Below are 17,897 nucleotides of genomic sequence, written 5' to 3'. Positions count from 1 at the left end.
AAAACCATAAAACTCCTAGAAGAAAACATAGTTGGTAGGTTCCTTGACATTGGTCTTGGCGATGATTTTTTGGATCTGACTTCAAAGGAAAGGGCAACAAAGGCAAAAATAAACAAGCAGGGCTACATCAAACTAAAAAGCTTCTGTGCAGCAAAGGAAACCATCAACAAAACGAAAAGAAAATCTACTGAATGGGAGAAAATATTTGCAAAACAGATACCCCGGGGTAATATTCAAAATACATAAAGAACTTCCTTGCCTGGCTGGCTCAGTCAATAGAGCATGCAACTCTTGATCTCAGGGTCGTGAGTTTGCGCCCCATGTAGGGTTTAGAGACTACTTAAAAAAGCTTAAAAAACAAACAAACAAACAAAAAACTCACACAACTCATGAACAACAACAAAATCCAAACAATCGGATTTAAAAATGGGCCGAGAATCCGAATAGACATTTTTCCAAAGACATACAGATGGCTGACAGACACATGAAAAGATGTTCAACATTACTAATCACCACAGAAATGCGAATCAAAACCACAGTGAGATATCATCTCACCCCTGTTAGAATGGCTAGTATCAAAAAGATAAGAAATAACAAGTGTTGGCAAAGATGTGGAGTAAAAGGAACCCTTGTGCAAGGTTGGAATGTAAGTTAATGGAGCCACTATGTAAATAGTGGAAAACCTATGGAGGTTCCTCAAAATATTAAAAATAGAATGACCATATGATCCAGCAATTCCACTTCTATGTATTTATCCAAAGAAAATGAAAACACTAATTCAAAAAAAAAATATATGCATCCCCATGGTCATTGCAGCATTATTTACAATAGTCAAGCTATGGAAACATCCTAAGTGTCCACTGATAGATGCATGGATAAAGGAGATGTGGTGCATATATACAATGGGAGTCTACTGAGCCATAAAAAAGAGTGAGGTCTTGCCATTTGCAACAAAGATGGACTTTGAATATATTATGCTAAGTGAAACAAGTTAAAGACAAATATATGATTTTACTTACATCTAAATCTAAAAAACAAATGAACAAACAAAACAAAACTAAGAGATACAGAGAACAGACTGGTAGTTAACAGAGGGGAGTGGGGCTTGGGGTTAGGCAAAATGGATAAAGGAGGTCAAGAGGTACAAACTTCTAGTTATAAAATAAATAAGGCAGGGAATCTAGTTTACAGCATGGTGAGTATAATCAGTAATATTGTATTGCATATTTGAAAGTTGCTAAAAGAGTAAATCTTAAAAGTTCTCATCACAAGAAAAAACTACTTCGTAACTTTGTATGGTGACAGATGGTCACTAGACTCATTGTGGTGATCACTTCACAGGATATACAAATATCAAATCATTATGCTGTACACCTGAAACTAATATTGTATGTTAATTATACCTCAATAAAAAAGTCCATATTCATTCCTGCTAAGTCAGAGGATGCAGAAAAAATAGTGCTTTGTGACTCTGCTTACTTTCAACAAAAACGCAGAGGAGGAAGAAATTACAGTGTAACGCTTGTACCTTTGGAAATACAAGAATATGCATGGCAGTCATAATGGCATGGAGCTCTCAACGTTTTAAGCCCTCTTTTGGCAATTTGAATTTTCTGCTTGCAATTACCTTCAGAGTAAAGAGGTGGCAGAGATAAAGAATGAGCAATTTTGTTGTCTCTTTTGTATGCAAAATAGACCAAAAAAATATAGGGCATGTCACTTCCCCCAGACTCACTACAACTTCAGAATTATGCCTGCCACACACATTCCCTGAAAGTAGCAAAGTTAGTCACAGAATTTTAGACAAGGAAGCCTCAGCCTGATTAAGTCTTAAAACTAAACACAAGGGGCGCCTGGGTGGCTCAGTCGTTAAGTGTCTGCCTTCGGCTCAGGTCATGATCCCAGGGTCCTGGGATCGAGCCCCCACATAGGGCTCCTTGCTCGGCAGGAAGCCTGCTTCTCCCTCTCCCATTCCCCCTGCTTGTGTTCCCTCTCTCGCTGTGTCTCTCTCTGTCAAATAAATAAATAAAATCTTAAAAAAAATAAAAAATAAATTATGTGGTATTCTTTGAAATCCACATAGAACAGCATAATACTACATGTGATTCTATCACTAAGAATATTAAGTATACAGGGTGCCTGGGTGGCTCAGTTGGTTAAGCGTCTGCCTTCGGCTCAGGTCATGATCCCGAAGTCCTTTCAACAAAGGGATCCCTGCTCAGCACGGAGCCTGCTTCTCCCTCTGCCCCTTTCACCCGCTTGTGCTCACTCCTGTGCTCTCTCTCTCGCAAAAATAAATAAATCTTAAAGAATATTAAGTATACAAAGGCAAGAGGGAGAAGACATTAAAGTTAATGTTCTTTTCTTTATTTTTTTTAAGAGGGAGGTGGGGGAGAGAGAAAATCTCAAGCAGGATCCAAGCCCAGCATGGAGCCTGATGTGGGGCTGGGTCTCACCACCCTGAGACCATGATCACAGCCGAAATCGAGAGTCAGACACTTAATCAACTGAGCTACCCAGGCGCCCCACTATTTTATTTTCAAGTAACAGGAAAGTCAGTAGATCTGTAGGAACCACAAGTAAGGAGATCTCTGCACATCAACTGTACGGCCTTCAGATGATCATCGTGGTGAAGCTCAAAAGCAGATACATGCTTCCAGGGCTGACTGGCATTAGAATCGGAGTCCAAGCTATGGAGCTGCCTCTAATTGTGTAAACTGAGTCCCTGCCCTTTCCTAGGACTCTGATTCCTCCTCTGAAGAAGTAAAACAAGATAGTTTCCAAGACCCTTTTTGCAGTTTAATAGCAAAAACCCCACAGCTCCCATTCAGGCCAAATACCACCAACGTGTACAGATAAAGTGGACCAACCCCACAAGCTGCACTCATGGCAAGTGATAAGATCCACAGTTTTAGAGCAGACTCAATTATCATATTGGCCTATAATGTAATGATGCCACCAAGGGGGAGCTTACTGAGGTGTGCAGTGATTCACCTGTATCCCAGAGACCCCAGAATCCTGGGCATTCTTCCTTTGTCCTCATGTTACCTGCTCTACTCTTACATCTCTCTGCTGCTAGTGAATTTTGGTGGCCAATAATCCCAACTTTTGTAGACTTAGACAATGGCATACCCAAGCTCTATTAAAATTGTGTATAAAGCAGGGGCGCCTGGCTGGTTCAGTGGGTGGGGCATGTGACTCTTGATCTTGAGGTCATGAATTCAAACCCCATATTGGGTATAGAGATTACTTAATATTTTTTTTAATTGTGTATAAAGCAAAAGTAATGAACCTCAAATATAAGCATGAGGAATTCTCCTGGGAATAAAATGTGCATGCTTTAGGACAATGATTTAGACTTGCGTTCTTTTATTTACTAACAATTGATAATAATATTAATGTCTACCCTTTGGGGAAGGCTCATTATGAGACATTCGGTGATAACATGGGAATTAGTGTTAGAAAGCAGGATAATCTCTCTGCGCACTCTCAAACCCAAACCAGGTATATTTCGAGTCACTCCCATACCTCCTGAATCTGGAGGTGTTTGACAAAGTAGTGATGACTTAAGGAAGACAAAGAATAGAAAACAAAGGGGGTGGGGCGCCTGGGTGGCTCAGTCGGTTAAGCGACTGCCTTCGGCTCAGGTCATGATCCTGGAGCCCCGGGATCGAGTCCACATCGGGTTCCCTGCTCAGCGGGGAGTCTGCTTCTCCCTCTGACCCTCCCCCCTCTCGTGCTCGCTCTTTCTCATTCTCTCTCTCAAATAAATAAATAAAATCTTTAAAAAAAAAAAAAAAGAAAAGAAAAAAAAGGGGCACCTGCGTGGCTCAGTCTGTTAAGCATCTGCCTTCAGCTCAGGTCATGATCTTGGGGTCCTGAGATCGAGCCCCTTGTCAGGCTCCCTGCTCAGCGGGTAGTCTGCTTCTCCATCTCCCTCTGTGCTCTCTCGCTCTCACTCTTGCTCTCTTCTCAAGTAAATAAATAAAAACTTAAAAAAAAAAAAAGAATAGAAAATAAACAATGTCATAGTTAAGTTGCCCCAGATCTAGAAAGACAGAAGAACAGAGAAAAAAAAGTAGGAGAGATGGATATGGGGTTAAGCAGATGGCTTCAGTGAAAAGTCCTCTGGGAGTCTCCTCCTTGGTGGGCCAGGTTCAGTGAGACAGCCCAACAGGTGCCATGTCTTGGAGAGGGTGGCTCTTCACAGCCATCATCCATGATGTAGGAGGGCTCTGTCCCACATCACAGTTGAGGGGCGAGCCAAGGAGCTTTTGTGACTTGAGATCATTGAGACCACACGTGGTCTGCAGAGTTCGAGCCAGGTCTCCCTCCACTATGTGATGCTACCCTGAGATCAGGAGCTCTCTCTTTGGGAGGGGCTCAGCCAGGACTAAGGCAGCAGTTAACTGGCCCTCAACCAGGTCTCATGAGCTTAGCCTTATTAATCTGGGCTTTGCAAAAAAAACTGAGCCAATCATTTACAGATCCATTACCTTCTTTCTAACGAAAAATGATAATGCCTTGCCAACACAAATGTAATAACTTGGCCTCTTCTTTCAATTACCTCCGCTCTCTTGGAAATGTCTATTTGTGGATAAAGCTTCTGAGTTAACCCAGGGAATTAACCAGAAGTTTAAGAAGGCCCTATAATTCCTAGGGGCTAGTAAAGAAAGAACACCTCTTTACCAGGAAATATTAACAGAATGGAGTAGGAAGGAAAAAGAGGGAGCAGAAAATTGCCCTTGAAGGCCCAGGATTTCAAAAGGCACAGAAGATAGAAACACTAGTTCAATATGGAGGAAGAGGATGGTATCAGAAATAGGTTTTGGAAATCCAAGTATAAGCTGTGTCCCAAAGAAATGGCCTCATATGTCTATAAAGGCCTTAGTTTTTCTCTCCTGCATCCATAGTCTACTCCCATCTTCCTTTCCCACACCCACATTCTCCTCTCCTGCATTCGGTAGCTATATGCAGGATGCATTCTGTATGCTAGATCCAGGAGGCATTTGGGGCCTTCAGGAGTTTGGTTATTTTGACACATTTTCAATGACAACTCTCAGTTCCTCTCTGCGTGTGTAAGAATTTTTTTCTGGAGGGAGCTGGGGCATTATTTTCTCAGGTTTGGCCCTCTCCAGCATGGCCTGCAAACACCAGTCAACATTTACAATGGCTACAGTATACAAAATTGGGATCATTTGTTTAGGAAGCAACTAGGTCAATGATTAGTACCCATGCAGTGACGGAGTATGTGGTTTGGGAAAGAGGTAGAAACAGAAAAGGGGGAGACTGAGCTTCCATCTTCTATTGAATCTGTGTAGAATCAATTTTATCACACTCCAACACCTTGTTTCCTGTAGAAATTGAAGAAACAATAGGAGAGTGGCATTAGCCTTAAGAGCATGACTTAGGATTCAGTCAAGGATCATGCGCTTGAGCGCCTGTCCTCATTTACTATCTCTGTCCCCTCTGAGAAGTTCCTTAAATGAGCATCTGATTCATCTGAAATCTGGAGAAAGCACCTGCTTCTCTAGGTTGTTATGATGGTTCAATGAATCAATACATGTAAAATACTTTCCATAGCCACCCAATAAATCCTCAAAAAGCAACAAATCATAATTAACCAAATCCCTCACTACTGGTCCAATGACAATCTGATTATTGCTTTTGCTCCCCTGTAAAATTTAATTAGAGGTGGAACATGGTGGAAGCAGGGGAGAAGAGGTGGTAGTAAAAGGCAAAATGGAGAACCTAAGTATTTTTGTATTCTAAAACATGAGTTGCCCTTCTCTGCTGTTTAGCAATCCTTTTAGGTTAGCCCTATTATGAAAAGCCCTATCATTTCATCATCAAGTTTGAAATCACCAACACCCCAAGCTCCCCTTCACTCCCATCCTCCTCCCCATCCGCGCATCTTCTCTCAGAAATGTCCACATTGGGCACAGCTGTCTATTCTATTAGGCAACCCTTACAACACCTCAGAAAAGACACAGGACATAAATGAAATAGACACGATTATTTCACATCTTGATGGTCCCTGTCCCCCATCATCTCTTAGAGTCTCTATCAAAATTGAGAGCAGTAAATCTTTGAATAAAGAAAGTCTAGGGGCACCTGGGTGGCTCAGTTGTTAGGCGTCTGTCTTCAGTTCAGGTCATGATCCCAGGGTCCTGGGATCGAGTCCCACATCAGGCTCCCTGCTCGGCGGGGGGCCTGCTTCTTTTCCTCCCTCTGCTGCTCCCCCTGCTTGTGCTCTCTCTCTCACTCTCTCTCTCTGTCAAATAAATAAAATCTTAAAAAACAACAAAAAAAGAAAGTCTACCAGCATTTTTTCCAAAGAACAAAATGTACATATTCATGGTGTCAGCATGGAAGCCTCTAGTTTGAGATGCTCTCATTATTAGGCATGGGTGTGCATACAAACAGAAATTTCCTTTGGAGAACAGAACTGTCAACTTGGAGTAAAAGGCTCTTCTTTCAATTGCTCTACCATCCCTGCCAATCCACACCCTCTAAAAGCCTCTCCAACCGGTTGATTGCTTCTCTCCTCTTCCTTTGGAAAAGTCCTGATGTATATAACTGCATAAATATGTTAAAACCACTAACCTGAGAAAATAAAATCAAGTAATCTTCCTTAAAGTAGAACTCAAACGTTTTTATGGATAATGAACTTGGCTGCTCAGCCAGCTGGATGATTCAGACAATTATAAGAACCAGTTTGAACCTGTAAGAAATTGGTCAGATGGGCATATGCAGCCTTCTCAAAAGGTGTCCTCCCTTAGCCTTGGCCAGGATCTGCTGTTATGTTTTTTTTTTTTAATTTTTTTTTTTTTTAAGATTTTATTTATTTGAGAGAGAGAGAATGAGAGACAGAGAGCATGAGAGAAAGGAGGGTCAGAGGGAGAAGCAGACTCCTTGCTGAGCAGGGAGCCCGATGTGGGACTCGATCCCGGGACTCCAGGATCATGACCTGAGCCGAAGGCAGTCGCTTAACCAACTGAGCCACCCAGGCGCCCCGGATCTGCTGTTATGTAAAGCTGAACTCCATTTCATTTATCATCACATTGGATTTTTTTTTTCCATTTGATATGTTACCTAATGATTAAAATGAGAAAGCAGCTGCATTTATAGTGTTACTTATCTTCTCTTTCTGGGTTTAAACCACATTCATTCAATCTTAAAAGTCAAGGCTTTGGGAGGTGAGGGCAGGGTAACCTGATGGTTGAGGATTGTGGCTCTGATGTCAGATTGACTGGAGTCCATTCAGAGTTTTAACCTTGACTAGCTGGATAATCTTGATTCACTGGGTAATCTCAGTTTACTTACATGTAAAATAGGTACAGTGCTACCAATATGGCAAGGCTTTGCATGGATTAAATTAGGTAAGGTCTGGCACACAGCGCACATTTAACTAACGTGCTAAACATTTGTTGTATTATTTTAGTAATACATTTATTTCAAGATGAAATATTAATATAATTATCTGACAGTATAATTAACAGGGCTTCTCATTTCACATGTTCTCGGGTTCTCAGTAAATAAGTGAGAATTATCTTGATGCTAGACACTTCATCATAGGAAATGTTTTGCTGGTGAACTTGGATTAAGAAGTGCTGTTTTCTACCTCTGGCTCTCCTAGGTTACTCAGGCTTCAAGTCCCCCTCTTTCCTAACTCCCAGTCGGCATTGCAGCCCTATCCTGGGCACACAGCAGGCTCTAATCAATATTTTGCATGTTAGGTAGGTGACACATATGAGCTCCAAGCTAAGGACTTTCATACAATCTCAAATTCTAAATCTCCATAGAAACACCTTTATGAGGAAGATAAGGTAAGAATCTTTCCTCAGTCTATATGAATGTAAAAAAAATTTAAAGGCCAAATTATTGCAAAATGTCAACTAGCTAGGAAAGGCTTTGAGTCTAGATCTGAGTGCAGGCAGGAGATCTGAAAACCTTACAAAGCCATAAACAACATGATTATCTCAAGGAAATGGTTCTCACTTTGAATAAGGAAAAGGCAAAGTTCCAGTAGAAGGCTAGACAGGCTGTACGGAATGATTAGATGAAAGCATGATTAGAGATTATTACAACAAGCATGATTTTGTTGCAATAACCAAGTAGATAATTAAGTTTTTGAAGAATCAATAATGTAATTTCCACTAGAAAAAATTTCCCACCTTTTTACAAGAAGAATTTTTGAGATTGCACAGTACTCCTACAAACCACATTAGATACTCCAGTAGTTTAACAAAGAGAAAAAAATGACATGGTTTAGTCAGGTATGAAATTTTGCAAAACAAAAAGGAGAATCAAATACAGAAAAAAATGTGGGCTAACATCACCAAAAGCCATTGATTAGTTATTTTTGAGACCAGCTACCCAAACACTGCAGGATTACAGGTATTACATTATCAATATATGCTAAAATATAATATATACCACTACAAGCTTAAAACCTAATGTACTGGGAAGCAAACCTTTACATACTCCGCATAACTCTAATTTTATTTAATTTCTTAAAATCCTGCAACTTCCAAATAAGCAATAGTAGCAGAAACAAAAATTCACATGAATGGACCACAATCAAGGCTACCAACAGTTCTCATTTAAATAATAATAGCACAGTAATATGGGCTATATCATTGAAAAGCAATAAATAAGTCCATGTAAAAATTGAGAAAACTGATTATATATGTTTATATTATATGTACATAATATTCTCAGCATTAAAGAACAAAAAAGGGAACTCATGGTAAGCTTTTGAAAGAAAGCAATCCTCCCTGAAGATAAAATAATGGGCAATTTGTTGATACTTATGCAGAGTTTAAGTTTGGAATATTCTCATTTAATGGTATGATTAAAACAATGCAATCATTTTTCATTCATTCAGTTCTGATCTTCACAGTCTTCTTAACAGTTTTAGAACAGGTGGGAACAGTGACCTGCCTTTTCAACCATTATATCCCCAAGACATGACTAATTTGAAGCTGAGCAAACTGCACATAATGGGCCAGGGATTCAAGTTCATGATTTTTAGTAGGCTGTACTCTTGTTTCAGGGCACATGGTCTCCCTGCCCTCCCCCCTTCTACCACCCCTGCCCTGCAGCTGCCTCTCTGACTCATGAAATCAAAGGGAAATTATTTTTTTTACATTTTCTGCAGGCTTATTTTTAAGGAGGATAAAGATTAGGCTACATCTTTAAAAATATTTTCTTTTCCTTTAGGGGTTCTTAAATTTTTAAATACATTCTAAATACTAAAGAAGCTAGCCACTTAAGAACCCTTCTCAACACATAAGAAAACAATCAGACGCATGATTTTATAATGGCTCAAAGTTTTTATAGTAGCATGGCATAGTTCAGTGAATTTTTAAATACCCCAAATTCTACCATATAAGATATTGCTTTCTAGAGCCTTTTTACAAAATACCATCAAAGATTTGCAGTAAAGAGACACTGGCACAAGAAAAACTAACAACCAAAACAAGCAGAAAACAAAACAAAAACCTGGTTCTAAGAAGGCCATTGAGCTAGGGAAGTATTTAAGCTGGCTAAATGAAAACCCAATCCCTCCTATTTGCTTTTTATCTACTGTTTAAAATTTCCCCATCAATTCTAGAAGGCTGCAACCAAATACCAGTCTAAACATCATCTAAAACTCTACCAATGAGGAGAATGAAACTTGGTTAACTGATTTGCCTGGTCACTTTGGGGTGCATGGTTTGTCATGATTGTTTGGGGGTGGTGGTTGCTGGCTGTGTTTTGAATATATGTGTATGGGGTACTTATACTCTTACAATCAGGAGCTTTGCCATTCAGATCCTCCCCTTCCTAGGCTGCCATGTTTTCTTTCACAGGGGACAACAATGATCAAAAAGAAACAGATATCATGGTCAATTCAAAGCGAAGATTTCACTTTCTCACTTGGCCTCTGCAGATGCATTGAGAAAACACTTCACCACCACCCCCCCAACCTGTCTTCCTACTTATCAGTGGAATTGAGCAGTGAAAGAGTCTCTGCTCACTGGGGAGAGTGGAGGAGGAGGTCTCTGAACTTTACTTCAACTTTCCAGCCTACAAACTGCTTCTTCAACCACTGATTCCACTTGCCCACTTTGGTGAAGTTTCAGTCTTTGCTCAGTTTCACCTGCTTTTCATTTTAGGGAAGTTTGGTGGGAAAACGTCCCACTTACCTTTTGTTGATATTTTTTCCCCATATTTGGGTCTTGTACTGTACCCAAGTTCCTAGATTTAACAGAAAAACAAAAACAAAAACAAAAACACAAAAAAAACCCACCTCTCTAAATGGTTGAGATAAAGGCTAAGTCACTATTCTGTGTTTAAAAGTGAACTGGATCTGATCTTTGCGGCCAGAGTGGGGACACAGTCTTGGCGACTGAGGAAGGAAGGAAGGGAGCTAAGCAGTCAACTTACACAATTTCCCCCAAGAAGTGTTACACATAGATGTTTTTCTTTTCCAAGTAAAGTTGGAACTAAAGCAGTTTATCTACTGAGAGGAATCTAATTACAGGACCTATCACTAACTTTTTGAGATGGTTAGTCTCAAAAAGTACAGTCACCAGCCAAATTCTCTGGGAAAAACCCTTGGCACCACGTCCTCCAGACAAGCCCCTCTTTGAACATACAACTGCTCTGATCCTACAACAACGCTAATGTCCAGCGCCTATCACTAGTGCTCTTGCACCTTTCTCCACAGTACCAAGATGCTAAGCAATTAAGCTAGTTCACGGAAGTGCCCTAAGAAACCTGCAACAGTGGATAATGGGCTCTTCAAGGCTAGGCGATCAGCTTCTTAGGAAAAGAAAAAGAAACACACACCAACAAACACCAGGGAACTATGTGTAATGGTTCGCTGCTTGTGCAAAAACCTCAAAGAGGATGAAGGTCAGACAGGGATAATAGGCCAATTTAATTCTGAAAGCACAAGGTGCAAGAAATTTTAATTATGGTCTGCCACTGAAATCACACAAGATCCAATGGCTTCTAACTGCAACTGCTCATCAAGGGAGACAAGAGGTGTAATTGTAACCGCTGCATAATCACTGTGAGGGCACAGGGAAGGCTGCCTTCAGCTCCCAGCAGAGAATGTATTAGGAGCCTAGAAAGATCCAATACAGGGAAACATGGAGATTGCACGTAGCCACACAGGGGCTCCTAACAGGAAAGCCAAACCCCGTTGTGTGTGTGTGTGTGTGTGTGTGTATTTGAGGGGTGAGAGTTCCAGGAATAAAAGGTTAAGCTGTTTGGCCCAAATTAAGAATATGAGCTTGGAAAACTCTGAACCCCTTTCTGCTTTGTGGATACATACACAGAGAGAAAGGCATGATCTCCTCCAGAAATTTCTGCCTCGGTGAAGCTTCACCCACTCTCCTTTGTTTAAAACAATTAGCCTGGATGTTACAGTGATTTACAGAACCAGGCTCCCTTTAATTTGTTCCCATCAAACCCAAGTCTGGAGACAAAACGCCACACACGCGGCTCGAGGTGCCCAAGCCTGTGCAGCTCGCACGCCCGCGCCGCGCGGACTCTCGTAAAGGGAACGGCAGAGAAAGCCCCTCCGCGGATCTCCAGTCCGCAAAGTTTCACAGATCCGTGAAGAAAGCAAAAGCACCCATCCGCGCCCGTCGCAAAGTTGGCGCTGAAGTTTGTGCCGGGATGTCCTAAATCTCGAGGGGCAGGGGACGCCGAGTGTGCGGCCAGGCTAGACGATGGATGGAGATGGAGAGACAGCAAGAGGGAGTTTTACGAGTGGAAGATCCGCGAGACCATCTTCTTCACCCGGAAGCCTGTGTGGCTCCCAGAGGTCTCGGAGGTGCTCGCCAGGGGAGGCGCCGTCGCCGGGGGCCGGGGAGCTGTCACCTGCGGGGAGCCGCGGCGGGGGCGGGAGGCGCTCTGCTAGGCGCCCGGGGAGGACGTGGCGGGGGGGGGGGGGGGGGCTGCAGAACCACCCGCCCGCGGGGCTCTGAGAAGGGGGGGAGGGGAGATTCGCGAGAGGGCAGGAGGCCAAGGGCAACACCTTTCGGATACGCTTTTCCCCTCCTACCTCTCCGACTTCCCTCAGCGCCAGCCAAGGACTTTCTCCCACCGCACCCTACCGCATCCCGCCTGCGGGCCCACCTCTCAGACCCTTACGCGGCCGCGGCGGGGGGTGGGGGGTGCGGCCAGGAAGCAGCCGGCGCGAAGGTCGGGACCCCAAACGCAAACTCTCACCCCCGAGCCGAGACGACCAAATACGTTTACACCGGCAACGATCACAGCCCCGTAGCAGGGCTCCCGGGTTAGCGCCGGGCGCAGTTCCCTGACTCCTCTGTTGTTCCCAATAAAGTCGATTACGTTGCCCTCCGGGAGCTGATTGGGAGCGAACGGAGAGGAAAAGGGGGGAACGCGGGAAAAAGCAGGGGGAGCAGCAATCAACTTTGTAACCCAGCGCTTCCTCGCGCGATCCGTCGCCATGCTTAAGATTCCCACCCCCGCCACCCCCCTCCTTCCTTTCAAGTGGATACTGAAACTAGGCCAAAACTTTTTCCCCTCCTTTTCTCTTAGCCACTAGACTGGATTGTGCCCCACGGAGCCCCATGGAGCTCTGCTTTCTTAAGCACAATAGCCGGACTAATTAGATCATAGAAGCAAGGCAGTGATACTGTAACAAGTAGCCCGAGAGGCAAAGAGGGAAGGGGCCCGAAAAGAGAGAAAGGGGGAAAAGTTTGCAGCTCTCGCACTTACCAATCAAGCCTCCCACCAGAAAGGCGATGATTTGGAACACGAGTAGAATCCCACCAACAATGCACAGCTTCTTGGTGCTCATGTTTTCTATAATTGCCCCAGCCATTTTTGCGCCCCCCTTTTTCTTTCCTCCTTGAAATAAATGTTTTTAGGGTGTGCTTTTTGCCCTTCTCCTCTCACGCTCCCTCCTCCCTCGCCTCCTTTCTGGGCGCTGCAAAACTTCAGGGGTGTGGGAGCGCGGTGAGGATGGGACCGGGACGCAAGGCGCCCGCACGGATTCCCCCGGCGCAGCCGGCTCGGGCTCCCCCAATGCCCGGAGCTGTGATTGTGGCCGCTCCGCCGCCTGTGGACGCTTAAAGGAGCAGGGAAGCGGATCACATGACGCCGCCTCCCTCCCTCCCTTTCTTCCTCCCTCCCTCTCGCGCTTCCTCCCTCCCTCCCTCCCTCTCTTCCTCTCCCCCTTGCCCGCCTGTGCGGGGCTTCGAGCTGCGGAGGGTGCTGGCGTCCCGCTCCCAGGTCTGGCTGGCGGTCTGTCCCGCCCGGGGCTGGTGTCGTTTGGGGGTTGATGCTGTTGTTAAGTGGGTTTCCCCCACCCCGCCTCTCACAGGTTTCCTTTTCTGGTGCGAGATTTAAATCACCCACGGACAGCTTTCCAGACCTTTAACTTACGCGTTGACTTTAGGAAATGGGCCCCACCCGCAACTGCCAGAACTCTTCAGGAAAGAGGAGGAGAATTTTTTAAAGGGACCCAAAGATGCTTAAGTCAGAGCACAGAGATGCAGAATAAAGTCTTTGGCTTCCTTTGACCTGACCCCAGCCTCAGTTGCTGGGCATATACCTAACTAAATCCCCCCACTGCACCCCTGAAGGAACCCTGTGCTCTAGCCAAATCAGACAATTGTTCATTACCACATAATCCCCCACTCCAGGGGTTTCCAGAGCCTTGACCCTGGCTCTTAAAAACATGTATTCTACTCCATCGGAGTTTTAAACCTCATTTAAAAACCAGCTTGTCTGAAAAGCCTTTCTAATTTTCCAAATCTCCCCCCTGTAATATTTCCTTGAACCCAACCCCTACAACTCCTGTGTTTACATTCTTAGCTTCTATTGTAAGAACTTGTGTGTACACGTTTGTCTCCACCACGGGGCTGTAAACTCCTTGGGGATAGGGACCGAGTTTTATTCATCTTTGTACCCACCCTCCCCCAACCCCGTGGTTCCTAACAGTTAAGTTCTATTTACACTTAACTTCTAGGGGGAAAGGAGGGTGGCACTCTTAAGAGAGTTCCTGTTCTATCAAGCCTAAATTCCTGGGCCTGGTTTTTCCATGTTCCATAAACGGGTCACTTGGCCAGCACAACTCATGTTGCCCAAATAGACCCTTGGTTTAGTCACCCCCCCAAACATGGTTTGCCACCCCTTAGACACCTGGTTTCTTGCCCCTCCTCTCTATCTATACCCTCTTCATGCCAAGGGAATACCACAAGTCCCCTGTCCTCTGCTCGATTTCTGAGCTTGCATTGCCCTTATGGAAGATGCCATGCAGGTTACCCTTAACGAAAGTATTCATTTCTAGTCTCCAACTAGACTAGACACTCTTTAGGACCATACCAAACTTTATATATATGAAAATCCATCTCCTTGGAGTCGAACAGTTCTTAAGAGTTCTGGGGATATAGTTGCTATTTATTCATTCTTTCCTTCAACCCTTTAACCAGCAGGGCTCACATATTGAGCCCTTAACCTGTGCCAGGCTTTCTGTTCTAAGCCCTTGAGGATACCAGGATGTGTGTGTTTTCTTTTAAAGATGTTATTTATTTATTTATTTGTCAGAGAGAGAGCACAAGCAGGGGAAGCTGCAGGCAGAGGGAGAAGCAGGTTCCCTGCTAAGCAAGGAGCCCCAGAAGGCGGTCGCTTAACCGACTGAGCCACCCAGGCCTCCCGAGGATACCAGGATATGAAGACAGTTGACAGTCCTGGAGGAGCCCTAGTCCCGCTGTTATTCACTGAATAGTGATTAACAACCTTTACTTCAGAGAACACCAGATCAGATAGAAGAAGCAGACAGAACTACTGTCAACAGTAGTGGTCAGAAGCGTTTGGTACCCAAACACAGATAGACGAGTGTGGCTTATTTGCCTTCCTTCTTTATCTTTTCAGAGGCTTACATCATTTTTGTTTCCCCTGACAGGAGTAGGTTCCAGGGCATCAATAACAGACATAGGAATGCCCTTCTCACCTCTGTTGCTAGTTAACTCCACGTTCTGTGTTCTCATCTCAGCAAGCTGCCAACTTCCACACATTTGAATAATAATGATGCCTTTGGGTTAGAATTTCTTTTTTTTTTTTTTTTAAGATTTTATTTATTTATTTGAGAGAGAGAGAGAGCACATGAGAGGGGGGGAGGGTCAGAGGGAGACGCAGACTCCCCTCTGAGCAGGGAGCCCGATGCGGGACTGGAGCCCGATGCGGGACTCGATCCCGGGACTCCAGGATCATGACCTGAGCCGAAGGCAGTCGCTTAACCAACTGAGTCACCCAGGCGCCCGTAGAATTGCTTTTTAATACCAAGGAATTTTTTTAAATTAAGGTTGATGGGATTCAATATCAAGATTTACTCTCCATTTGATACTATGTTTCACTATTTAAGAAGAAAGACATGGGAGGGACCTGGGGGGCTCAGCCTAAGCATCTGCCTTCAGCTCAGGGCATGATTTCAGGGTCCTGGGATCAGAAAGGCTGAGTAGGGCTCCCTGTTCAGCGCTCAGCAGGGAGTCTGTTTCTCCCTCCACACAGCTCATGCGTGCTCTCTCTTGCTCCCTCTCTCTCTCTCAAATAAATAATGAATAAAATCTTTTTTTAAAAAAGAAGAAAGAAATGGTGTTCTATGCACTTCAAATATGAACTGAATCCACAAGAATGTGTTTAGTAGTCCCCCCGCCCCCATCCACGGGTTAGTTTTCCGTGGTTTTACTTAACCTGTAGTCAACTGAGGTCTGATGGTCTGAAAGCAGGTGATCCTCCTGACCTATTGCCAGAAGGTTAATGAGTAGCCTAATGCTATGACACAATGCCTTTGTCATTCACCTCACTTCATTTCATCATGTAGGCATTTTATCATCTCCCATCATCACAAGAAGGCTGAGAACAGTACAATAAGGTATTTTGAGAGAGAGAGTACATTCACATAGCTCTAATTACACTATATGTTATAATTGCTCTATTCTCTTATTAATTATTGTTGTTAATCTCTTATTGTACCTAACTTTATCATAGGTATACATATGGAAAAAACACTGTGTATATAGGGTTTGGTATTATCTGAGATTTCAGGCATCCACTGTGGGTCTTGGAACATACATCTCACAGATAAGAGGACTACTGTATTTATTTAACATTAGTGAGCTCCTCAACTCATTTTTCTATCAAATGTTACAACACACTCTACTCATTTAGCTCCCAAATGCATCTCTTCAGAGTAACTGGCCTCACTTCTTTCGTTCTAGTTTCCCCATCTGGAAATGAGAGGCTTGAAATAAAATACTGGTTCCCCACAAAGGTGGTCCCCCCCTTTTTTTAAAGGGCACTTAATTAAAAAGAGCTATATATAATTTTTTTTGAGAGAGAGAGCGAGCACATGGGGGGAGGGGCAGAGGGAGAGAGAATCTTAAGCAGGTTCCATGCCCAGTGCAGGCTCCACAGGGCTCAACACAGGGCTCCTCATGGGGCTCCACATGAGGCTTGAGGTGGGACTCACACGGGGCTCCAATCAGGGCTCCACCTCACACCCCTGAGATCATGACCTGAGCCGAAATCAAGAGTCAGATGCTTAACCAACTGAGCCACCCAGGAGACTTTTAAAAAGAGATATTTCTAATTGCTAATCAATGCTTCTAACTTGCATGCAATTACCAATATTGCCAAACTGAATGTGGGACAGACACTTTCAGTATTCATCACCATGAGTTGCTTTAAGAAAAATTTACCATTTCTATTATACCTTTTTAAAAATTAAAAGTGACTGTCAGATCCTTAGTTCTCAAGGGAATAACACAGACAAGCAGAAAAGAGCATGAGTGAGTTGTCCAGTTTGGGAATGGAGCCTGGACCCCAGCTCTGCCCCTCACTTGCTATATGTCACTGTGAGCCACTCCAGTCACCCAGCACTCTGAAGCTCAGCTTTCTCATCTGTAAAATGGAGATAATGACAGTACCTGCTTCATGGTAATCTTGCAAGAGATGATGATAATGATATTTAAGAATCCTTAAGGGAAATCAATAACCTTGCATTAAAAACTAGTAAAACTGATCATTAATTGGTTCTTCCTCAGCTCTAAAATTTTATCATGTTGTAATTATTTTTTGAAGTATATTTTAGGAGCGGTCTGGGTAATTAACTACCTGACAAGGGCACTAGTAAGGCCAACATCTAGTATGGGATTCTGAGCAACACTCAGTGAACTTGAAACCTAGAAACAGTCTATTCTAAAAAATGCTTCTGATCATCAATAAAGCACTTGTCATGGGTCCTTAGATAGACTGTCCCAGAGACTAGATAATCTAAGAGTGCAATCCAACTCTTCCAACAGCATTTGATCATTCCAAGTCCATTTCACTAGACTTTTAAGTTGGAGATCCTGATTTATCCATCGTTTTTATTTGAAGGGTTTGTCTTATGGAAGATCATATTGATGTTCAATGCATATTTATGGAATGGATGAATGAATGGATGGATGGATAAATGAATAAGTGAAGGTAAATTAACTGCAACCAGCACCCCCCCCCCCCCCACACACACACACAGACACGCTCCAGTTCCTATATAGCATATACTGACTAAATGCCTATCTGGTATATATACCCTGGGCTGCCGTTTGCACATATATCTATATATGTGCTGTATTGTCACCCTGGTTTGCAAGCTGCTTAAAAACAAGGAAAGTGTGACCTGAGCCTTTGTCTCTCTCAGAGCCCCAGCACTGCACCTTGCACAGAGAAGGGCTCAGTTCCTGGAGTTGAGACAGCCCAGTCTGGAAGCCAAGGGCAGCATTCCATTATTGTCACTGAAATAAAGGTAATGCAGAGATCTAAAAGAATTGCATCTACCTCCTCAAACACCTAATTTACTTCCCAGAGGGACCTAACATGAGTAA

The 17,897-nt window shown here is 43.5% G+C and overlaps 1 protein-coding gene across 2 annotated transcripts in view; it reads right to left on the bottom strand.

Annotated features, from left to right (window-relative positions):
- Positions 1-13,114, bottom strand: part of WLS (Wnt ligand secretion mediator) — a 101,011-nt gene extending 87,897 nt beyond the window's left edge. The window contains exon 1 of one of the 2 annotated variants that reach the window (XM_035018298.1): positions 12,745-13,114. In XM_035018298.1, coding sequence (XP_034874189.1) covers positions 12,745-12,850 — 106 coding nt within the window. In that variant the 5' untranslated portion in view covers positions 12,851-13,114. The remainder of the gene's footprint in view (positions 1-12,744) is intronic. The other variant, XM_035018299.1, reaches the window with a different exon arrangement.
- Between the last annotated feature and the right edge of the window lie 4,783 nt (positions 13,115-17,897).

The sequence above is a fragment of the Mirounga leonina genome, unplaced genomic scaffold (genome assembly GCF_011800145.1).
Source record: "Mirounga leonina isolate KUSES-001 unplaced genomic scaffold, KU_Mleo_1.0 Mir_173, whole genome shotgun sequence".
In the NCBI taxonomy this organism is placed as follows: Eukaryota; Metazoa; Chordata; class Mammalia; order Carnivora; family Phocidae; genus Mirounga; species Mirounga leonina.
The sequence above is the reverse complement of the archived record's forward strand: the minus strand, read 5'-3'. Positions and strand labels throughout refer to the sequence as shown.